Source organism: Perca flavescens, chromosome 23 (genome assembly GCF_004354835.1).
Source record: "Perca flavescens isolate YP-PL-M2 chromosome 23, PFLA_1.0, whole genome shotgun sequence".
Classification (NCBI taxonomy): domain Eukaryota; kingdom Metazoa; phylum Chordata; class Actinopteri; order Perciformes; family Percidae; genus Perca; species Perca flavescens.
The window spans coordinates 14,811,271-14,821,512 of record NC_041353.1 but is presented as its reverse complement, the minus strand read 5'-3'; the positions used below and the strand labels follow the sequence as shown (position 1 = coordinate 14,821,512).

Genomic DNA, 10,242 nt, shown 5'->3' with positions numbered 1-10,242 from the left:
ATTACTTTCAGGTTTACTAGCCACTGCCCTCTATCACCATTTGTAAGAGTACATTTAGGCCTTTATTGTGAAGGCCATAGCAAACTTCCGGGTATCTCTATTTTTACCAGTTTGACTTGATGCTCTTCATGCAGCAGAAGCAGGAGGTTTGGGACCCCAAATGGGGGAAGGGTGGGAGCGATAAGCAAGTTGATTCCTCCCTCCCCCTCCCCCCTCATGCTGTGTCTGCAGCAACTTTCCATTGATTTCACCTCTGAAAAGACCCATTCATGGCTTTATTCGTCTTTATTGATGTGGCTCCACTAGAACAGACCTGACCGTCAACTGCATTTTCATTTAGTGTGGGAAAATTAGGTTATTGACTGATGTAGTGGTCGACTAATTAGTGTGTAAACCATACCTTATGCTCATAACTACTGTAGGCCTATATACTTATGTCATTACGTTTTTTTGACTTAACTATTACATGGATATTCACCATTTTCAACGTATGCAGAGTTGCATTATGGGCCTGATCTGTAAGCCTGCATGTTCTGTGTCTATGGTTCTGTGTTGAGGATAAGTAGCAGTGAAGTCGTTCACCAGATGGAGCTGAAAACACAACAACAAGCACTCCTCTGCTTAGAAAAAGCCTAGATTAGCAAACCAGTGACAACACAAAAGTGTAAGCAATGCATGCACCTAATTACAAAAAGTAAAATGATTTCTTTTGTTTGAATTTTCTTATTCAGACATGTAATAAACAAGTTAACACATTTCAAAACAATTTGAGCATGGCAAAGCAAAACAAAACATATCAACAGGTGACAACCAACATGTTTTTAAGTGTCTTTCCATTTTTGCCACAACCAAATAACAAACGTCCATCCGAACATTTCTCATGAGTCCACCCAGCTAGTCCCAGCTAGTGTGGTGAACCTATGAGATCTCTGACACATATGACAATGCTAACAAACTAAGAGACATAGCCTGTCCCACAATATACAGAGACCATAATATTATCATGCCATGACAGTTCTCAGGATCTGTGCTAAAATGTTAAAGTAAAAATCTCGACTATAACACTGCTATGATGGATAATACAACCACATCAAAACATTGTAGTACAATATTTTAGAAATATCCATTTTATCTGTGTAGTATTCTACAGGTTTCATACATTATTGTGTAGTTAGGTTGATCTATAGTTGTTCTGCTGGGGGTTTAGTATATTCTAAAGCTCCCCCACTTTGCTACGTCAAAATGGAGGAATTTAAACAGTTTCTGAAGTCCATCACACCGCAGGCCATCACCTTATGCAGCTGATAACTGTGCATGTCCAGAAGTCAAAGCTCCTTTTCTGTTGTGGAAGCACCATGCAGTCTCCACACTGGGCTCACAGTGGGGGCAGAACAGCATGAGCACCGTCTGGTTTTCCACTGTGACGCTGAGCAGGTGCAGCCCTGTGTGCGCAGCAGAGATTAAAAGGAGAATGCCGGTATCATTTAAAGCGACAGTCCCTTAACTACCATCTACATTTAGTTGACATTTTGCCATCAACTCTTCTTTTTTTTCATCTCTGAAACAAAGAAAAGAAAAAATAAGCATGCCAAATGCAAGCAGAACTATGATGTATGAAGAACTGTATTTGCGTATATATATATATATATATATTCTGTGGGAGCCATGTACATCATGTACTTACAATGTGACAGATAAAGTGACTGAAAATTATTACAAAGCTTAGGTAATTCTTAAAGTTGCATTAAGTAATTTTTTGATAGCAGGAGGGTACAGCAAGACTGCAGAATCAATTCAAAGAAACAAAGCCCTGATAGACAGATTTGAGCGGTTATGACTAGTATGTTAGCGCCGTATTGCCTACTTGCACATCTAGCAGACAGATACCAACATTAAAATCCCTTTGCATTAGTGTTTTTGGTCTTTTGACCAATACTAGCACAATATTGACTCATTTAAAGACTTTTTCCAGAAACTTCAATCTTCTGTGATTTCATATAGTGTTAACAGCTTGTTTGAACTGGTTTGCTGAACATGGATAGTTTATGGTTTGTCTATGTGAGGGGCCATAGAACCACAGACTGTATAGAACATGGAAGTAGCCTCTGTGACCTCACACATACAGTAGATTCCTGAAGAGCCATTGTGAAGCTCAGTGTGGCCATCGCCATCTTGGCAATGCCTGACTCTGCCTGCTGCCGGCTAATCCAAAAATGAGAGGTGGAGCTGAGGCGGGCCGAAGAAGCCTGGTTGCTGAGCTAGCCACCTGTGATGGCACCCACCGGTCACCTGGCAGCCAAGCCCTTAATCATGCATAACTTATATAATTTAAATGGGCCAGTAATATAAAAATCCACTCTCCGTAACAGTTGTCATGAATAGGGAAATTAGCTATAGAATAAACCACCAGCCAGCCTCAAGTGGCAATTTGAGGGACTGCAGGTTTTGGGTTGCTAATTGCTACCTCTCAATATATTTAGCTTTTTAACATATCAAAAATATCACTTAATGCAAGTTAGTGGTACAAAATGAATGGCTGCAAAGATAGAAAAACAAAACCCTGATTTTAATCTTCAACATGACATGTAGACGTAGATTAATGGCACAAACTGAAAACTAAAAACACCGGCATTTTCCTTTTTAAAATCACAAACTATATGTTCCCGCACCATTTAAAAGAGGGCTTTTATCAAAACCTGCCCGATGTCCCTTTTTATATGGACATAACGAGCATTACCTGAACTAAACAACCTGCTCCAAACATTACCCAAAAACACCAAACGGTGCCAGTCAGAGTACAGCCGCTGTGCTATGTCAAAAGTCACTCCACAGCAGAGGCAGTCCACAAGTAAAAGCTTGGAGTAATCGAGTGCAGGAGCAAAGGTTTGCTGAGAGGTTGAAGATTCAGTGTAGGGACACCGAGAGTGCGTAATAGGTGGTTCAGGTTTATAACGGCTAGGTAAAGATTCCAGACAGAGGCTGAAGATTCCACATGGGGGAAGAATAGGGCTCTCTGCCGGCCGCTGAAGGTAACGTCGAGGGTGGGGGCTGCACATTTCGTTTGACAAAAGTATAAAAACAAAAGAAAAAGAAACACCTGGACAGGCAGGTGCATCCAAAAGAAACCGCACAGGGCCAAACATTTATTCAGACATCTCAGATCTGTTCTGATGAAGTTCTTCGTCAGAATAAAATTGTCTTAGTAAATGTTCTTGTAGCAAGGTTTGGACAGCGTGCGGGATCCTTTCGATTACACTAAATGTCCAAGTGAAAATGTAGGTCACTAAAAACTTCGAAGATGGAGCAAAAAGGTCTTTTTATATTGCTTTCTAAATGCAGGATTCCACTGCTGTGGGAATGAATCTTTAAACAGATTTAAAATCGCCAAATTTTTAAATCCAAAAGAAAGAAAGAAAGCCAAACTGTTTTAGTCAGTAATGTGCAGCTCTAAAGTCGAGGCAGGGTGTCCCACCAGTGACCTGTGGGCTTGCAGATGAGATGGGGTTGGAGGCAGATGGAGATTTCGAGGGGGGGGTGACTCAGTGGGACTCTCCGTTGACCGAGCTCCCCTCTCCTCTGGGAGAGGAGGAGCGGGAAAGCCCCTTCTCTGTGTTCTCTGAGCTGGAGCCGTTCTGGCTGTGGTGGTCGGCCGTAGACGCGGTGCTGGATGGCGTAGCCGAGTTGGACGAGGGCTTGGCCTTCTCCTTAAAGTCCGTTATGATGACTGTCAGGTCCCCAACCGTCACCTCCAGGTGCTGGGCGCTGCTCCGGTCTATGTTTTTTAACCTCGGCCTGAGTGAGTGAGAAATAGTTGGGGAGAGTAAGAGAAACAAATAAAAAGAAAAGAAAAAAAAACTGAGAAAGTATTTTAAGGCTTTTTTCTTTGCTAACAAACTCCTAAACTGTCTATCTTCAAGAATATATATATATATATATATTTTTGCAACGTTTTGGTGCTAGAACTGGAATCCGGCAAAATGATGCAACCACACTACAGCCCTGCTGCTCAAAAACCCTATGACCCAGTTAAGCCCCAGGATCCCTGTTACTCATCTAGACTGCCATGGAAGTGTACCCAAGACAGACAAAACGTCAAATCGTGTTCATGCAGAAAATAACTAATTAAACTAATGAACCAACAAGCCCCCAAGGGAGACAATGTTGCTTAATCCTACTGGGAAAGGTAACTCCAAAAGGTAAACACCCTTGATGCCCCACACCAGGCACAAACGGTTTAGTTAACTCAGCCGCTATAGTTTTCTACAATTCCCTTGCTTTCCCACCCTGAGACACTCAAATGTTTCACAACCATCACAGTTTTGTTTGCCGAACTTCCTCCTGTTTCAACAAGTACAACTCACCCTCAATGGCCAATACTAGGTATCTACTGTTACTGAAAACACACCTTTAAACCACTCGCACAACCATCTCATTAGTTGAAACAACAAAACCAACACCGACTAGGCTCATGAACTTACTCAAGGCAGAAGAGAAAGTGAAAAATAAACCGGGATGGATCCCGGACGAGCCCCCATTTGTTACAAGTTGGCTCCTTCTTGCAAAAAAAGAGGAAGCTCCACAAACGTGACCGCGAAGGGCTTTATTCGGCCAAACTACAGATTACCATAAACATCAAGAAAAACATGGATATCCATGTTTTTTTTAAATGTTTAATATCAGTAGTGCCAGGAGTGTATGGGTGAGTGTATCATGAGGTGTGTGTGTACAAGTAAGAGTCAGAAAATAGTGGATAGTGGAGAGCTGGAGTGTCCCCCCGGGGTGTGGCATGGTGAAGAGAGAGCAAGAGCATTTTCTGCAGCCATCTTAAGTACAGGTGAGCCAGGCAGTACAGGTGTGCCCACATCTCCTCTGCAACCCTGGCCTTGACTCCGCCTACAGGCACCCTGGAACACCCTGGAAGTAAAAAAAAGGCACACACACCAAAACAGAGAACAGCAGAGGACAACCCCAGGGGCGTCCCACTTTAAAATCCTGCATGAGATTGTGCATTAATCAGCCCTTGCAAGATTCTATCTTTGATTTACCCAGGAGTGAAAGCACCTTGATCTTTCTGCTACCATGTCACTGAAAACTGAAAAGAGCTTTTTCAGACACTGCTTTGAAATTTATTTTCTGGTGTTTCCCACCCACCTCACGTCTATCCTTTGAAGTACTTTATGAAATATGACAACACATCAACCTCACTTCAGGTGGCAACATAAACACCATCTATAGTTTCCAGTGTTTATTCATGCATCCCTGTAATATCTGATTCCGGTTGATCCCCCCCCCCCCCCCACCCTAACCCCGTGTCAGCTTGTTTACCTCATCTTCTTGTGACTGTTCTTCTTGAGCGCCGGCTCTCTGTCGCTCTTCTCCCTCTCTACTCTCTCCTTCTTCTCCTTTTTGGGCTGCAAGGGCAACACAAACTGCTGCGTTACCTGCTGCTGCGAGACGAGCTGGGAGACGGGACGAGGCTTCCTGATCCGCGGAGGGGAAGAGGGGGGAGGGGGGGATAAAGAGACAGAGTGTGACAGATTAATGAGAGGGAAAATCACAGTGAGCACATGGCTTGATGCTAGCGTTCTACCATAATCAAGAGCCAATAATCACTGCCAGTGCTGGTTAGGATGGTGCTGCTGAAGTGTTCTTAACACTGGCAGCAAGTGGCACCACATACTGAGTGCATTCAGAATAAAATCCAGGATTCAGCCATCTGTGAGATATGTAGTGTACCTGCACAGGCTTGTTTTTAAGGCTCAGAGGGATAAACATTGACAAGCTGAGAGCTGTTTTGGTGAACACAAAGATGTGATAGGAATGCAAAATACTCAGACATACTAAGTCAGATTGCATAGGAGGCATGCACATATGTTTTCTACTTGCTTTTATAAAACTCACAAAAGAAATCCATGAGACTAAGAGTGGTGTTTTGCTGTTTGTTAAGAGAAGAAGTGAGATCAGCTCTGGCCTCAACCACAGTATGTCACATTTTTTATTAAAAGGTCACACCCAATAGGTTTTTCCCCGTTCTTCCCAAATGTGGAATTCTCCTGCACTGCAGTCTCTGTCTCTTAGAACTCAAGGTGAGGGTGTAAACAGCCATAAAGTGTGTCACCTGCTGCTTCTTTTTACAATCAGTAGTCACTACTGCAGCACCAGGGGGCATGATCCCTCACTGGCTTCCCATCCGTGATCGCTGTCAGTTGTGTAAATGGCTTCTGTCCGAGTGTAATTATATTTTCCATGATGGATTTTAAGATTTTGATTATAGATTACGTACAAAACACACTGTAATGATTTTTCTGCCTTGCATCAAAAGTCATGGTCCCTGGTTTGTTATTGATGACAGAGAAAACAGTGTTCGCTGATGGCAATGCTTGCCTGATAAGTGAGGATGATGCACCTTCATACACAAGCTCCGCAGAATGCTAAAAGACAAATCCGATATCAAATAGAACTTCAGTGTAACGCGGTGAATAAAATGTTTCTCCTCACAGTCACATTTCCATCCTCCGTGAGTGCCTGTTGTCTCAAAAATTATACATTATGCAATTGGTCTGGCAACCGTTTGCATGTATGAGGGCTGCAATCGTGTGTGTGTGTGTGTGTGTTTTGGGGCTGGCAAGAGCCCTAGCCGAGAGGCAAGTGTGTTGAAGGCCATCTGTTGAGAGAGCCTACACATCTAGTGCCTGATTTTGCATGCACACACATCAACACGGTTGTATGTATGAATGCACCTATGCACATTACAGCATACACATACGGCACCAAAAAGCCAAAGTGGTGTATACAAATCCAAAATGCATGCTTTATAAGTGCAATCAACAGACACATACAATCAGGCATATTAAAGCCCATGCACGTGACTGCGCGCACACACACACACACACACACACACACACACACACACACACACAGCAGTGAGCAGATGAAGCATGAGGGCATGATGAGAACAGCAGAAGAACACAGTGTGTTTTCTGAGCCCTGTTGAGCGGTCATATTTGTAATTCATAATTTAATTTCATAATTAACCATCCAGTTTCTGTGAAATGTAAGCTTCAAACTACTGCTCATGAAAATATTGATCTTAGAATGTAAGCTAAGCGTTGTATTGATGCTTTCATACTGTAACTATGTTGGTAACACTGTACAACAGCTTCACTCAACTATACTAGCCTTTGTGTATGAACCCTTCGAAAAGTATTGCTATTACAAAACATTGGCCTCCAGGTGCCTCATGAAAAATGCCCTTTTGCACTTGCCTAATGTAATTATAAGGCTGAAACACAATACAAGTACAGAGTGTACAAATGCACTGGACTTGACAAAATCCATCCACAAAATTAGTTTGAGCACCTGGCCAAGTGTTGCCCTGACAATGCGCCACATTTCTGCCAAAAAGAGCCTCGGTGGCCTATTTAGCTTAATTTAGAGGCTTCCACCTCATTTTCTAATAGGAAATGTATAAGCCAGGGCTGCTGGTCTGCTGTCTTGTTCTAAGGGCAAAGCTGTTGTTTAACAGTTCTGGGATGACCTAAATTGGGGCCCAGCTTCAAAGAGTCTCTCCCAGTTTTTCCTTCAGAGTTATCATTGCATTCTCAGAACATGCAGAGATACTAGCAAGGCTAGAGCAAAATGCAAATGGGTCTCTTGGCCTACATAACCATCTGATAGGGAGGAGATGTTGAGATCCTCTAATATGTCTGTCTTGTCAGCACGACGCTGCAGAACTGCTGACACCTTTTAAATAAAAGCAGAGGCCTCTCAAAGTCCTCTAGCTCAAGTAATTTGTGGCACTCCTTTTTAAACTACAACAATGAATAAATGTCTAGTTTTCTGAATTTACTCTAAGCTCTCACACAAAACAGCAATTGTCAGAACAGAATGGACCATCCTGCCCTCGGGCTAAATGTTACCAGCTTCCAAAAATAAAAACCAAGACAACCAGCTGACTCATTCATTCATAACCTCCTTTTGATGTGTCTTTGATATGTTTTCTGGATGTTATTATGCGCTTATATAGTTCCTGTGTATGTAATGAGCAGATTAATTACTACTATCTCTGTCACTCATTAATGCTGCAAATGAGCGCTGTATGTTTGGCTTGATATGCGATCATAAAAATAAATAAATAAAAGAAACACCCAAGGCTAATTGCTATTTTCTATTTAAAATGAAAAGACTGGCGGTGCCTGAGAGCGATTGGGGCCAACTATAAACATATTTTGTAAATCCCAATTTCTTTGTGTATAACAATGAAGTAGATTTTCACTAATAGAGCCAGCTCAATAACCTGGAGGTGAAAGAGGAGACAAGCTAATATCACTGAGGCAAAGCGGCAGGCCTAAACAGAGCTACCTCTGTTAACCCAATCAAATGGTTATTATCTTAGCACTTAGGCCTTTCGCTACTGGCCTCCATCTGGAAGCTGAGTGTGTGTTTGTGTGCGTGCGTCTATTGATTGCAACAGGAATTTCTGTGCCTAATGTAACGGCCTATTCTTTCTGACATTAATACTGCGTGTTGGAACTGTTGTTCCAATCGATGTTTGCTCCAATCATGCCATCTATTCCACAGCAGCTAATGGAGTCCCACACTGGGAAATTAGGACGTTACGAGGAGGGCTTAAACACACCGAAATTCCATTTCCTTGAAAAGGAAATCTCAATCTCTTTTATTTTGAATCTCTTTTAATGTAGTCCGGAAAACATATAGTCTCTCTTTTACGCACACATTTCACTGACGGGGAAACTCTGGCTGACCCCTTAGCAAATATGTCATGAACACACACGCAAACCATCTATCACTATCTCTCTCCCTCCTTCTGATGCACCCACTGACCTGACACTCCTCCACCAACAAAGCAGTCGATGAACCAACACACACAAAATATCTTCTCTGGTCCTGATTTGGTCACGTACAAAATTCAGTAGGTGGTCGAATTATGACTCAGGATGGTTTGACCATCAAGTTTCTGCCACAGCAGGTCATAAACACCACAGCTCACAGAGACTCATCAGTAACACAGATGGTGTGGTAGTGTGTATGATACCATAATCTGTTTATAGACCTGTCATAATAACCTTAGGCTTAGAAAGAACAGTGACTATGAGTGGTCTAGTCTGATTAAACTCAGATTTACACACCCTTGCATCCCTGTGCTGTTAAAATAATACATTTCCAAAACATCAAGTTTTCATGAGTTAATAAAAAATGTGACCATGCATTTTTCAGATAATGCAATGGGTTTTCAAATGGGTTGTTTAGCCTAAGATATGAGAATGTTTTCAACCCATAAAGCGACACTTATGCCTTCAAATTCACCAAATTTAGATAAATACATGGATACAAGGTTTTCACAAAATGAGAAAAAAGTGACGATTGGTTTTGTGGCCTGTCGATGTTCAAACAAATTCCACTTGAAAATCTGAACTGCACCATCTTGTACTACTATACTAACACGGTTACTCACAGTTCTTTACGGACCTTGTAAACGGTTTGATTGCGAACTACTTACTACCAACTGTTTCATCTCTACACAAAAAAGGAAGCAACCACTCCAGTTTAATTGCGTCTGTCCACCCAAAAAACATAACAAAACGTAACAATGGTGCTGTAACAAATCCAAACTCTCACCTCGGGAGGTGACGTGTTTGTACAAGGACAGGAAGGTCCATACAAATGAGGTGCACTGAGAGGTGCAGTGCTTGTCTAAAAAAAGAAAAACAAGTGTTCTGCTCTCAAAGTCTGGCCAGTCTTTAGGGGAAGCTGTCATAGTTTTGATTAGTAGTATAGTATAATCATGGGAGGTGATCTTATTTTCAAAAAGCTCACAAAGCTGTCTCTAGTCCTGACAGGGCACCTTTGGCCGTTATACCAGCCATTTGCTCTTTAAAATGTTCAACTGGTAAAGTGTCGCACCCAAAAGACAGCAGTGCAGAAAGCTGCAGATGTTTGGACTGCCTGCTAACATTTGTCGAGTACATTGTGTGATGAGCAAACAGCTTACAGGGCAGCCGATGGACTGCAAATAGGCACTGGAGTGTGCTGCTATAAACAAATCTCATCTCACTGTTCTGTGATGATTGTAAGATCATTGTGAAATAGCTTATTTTATGCCCTGTTGAACACTCTCAATCTAGGTGTAGGTGTGTGTCAAGTCTTCTATCAGCAGGACGTAGGCTGCTCCTGGGAGCTCCTCCAACCCGATGATTAATGTCTCTCCCTGCCTGTACATGC

At 42.3% G+C, this 10,242-nt stretch overlaps 1 protein-coding gene across 2 annotated transcripts in view; it reads right to left on the bottom strand.

The window, feature by feature from the left end:
• Positions 1 to 1,430: 1,430 nt before the first annotated feature.
• yaf2 (YY1 associated factor 2) overlaps positions 1,431 to 10,242 on the bottom strand; it is a 14,468-nt gene continuing 5,656 nt past the window's right edge. Inside the window, exons 3-4 of one of the 2 annotated variants that reach the window (XM_028570972.1) lie at positions 5,326 to 5,481; positions 1,431 to 3,792 (exon numbers count right to left, since the gene is read on the bottom strand). In XM_028570972.1, coding sequence (XP_028426773.1) covers positions 3,540 to 3,792; positions 5,326 to 5,481 — 409 coding nt within the window. In that variant the 3' untranslated portion in view covers positions 1,431 to 3,539. Of the gene's footprint in view, positions 4,915 to 5,325; positions 5,482 to 10,242 lie in introns of both variants that reach the window. The other variant, XM_028570973.1, reaches the window with a different exon arrangement.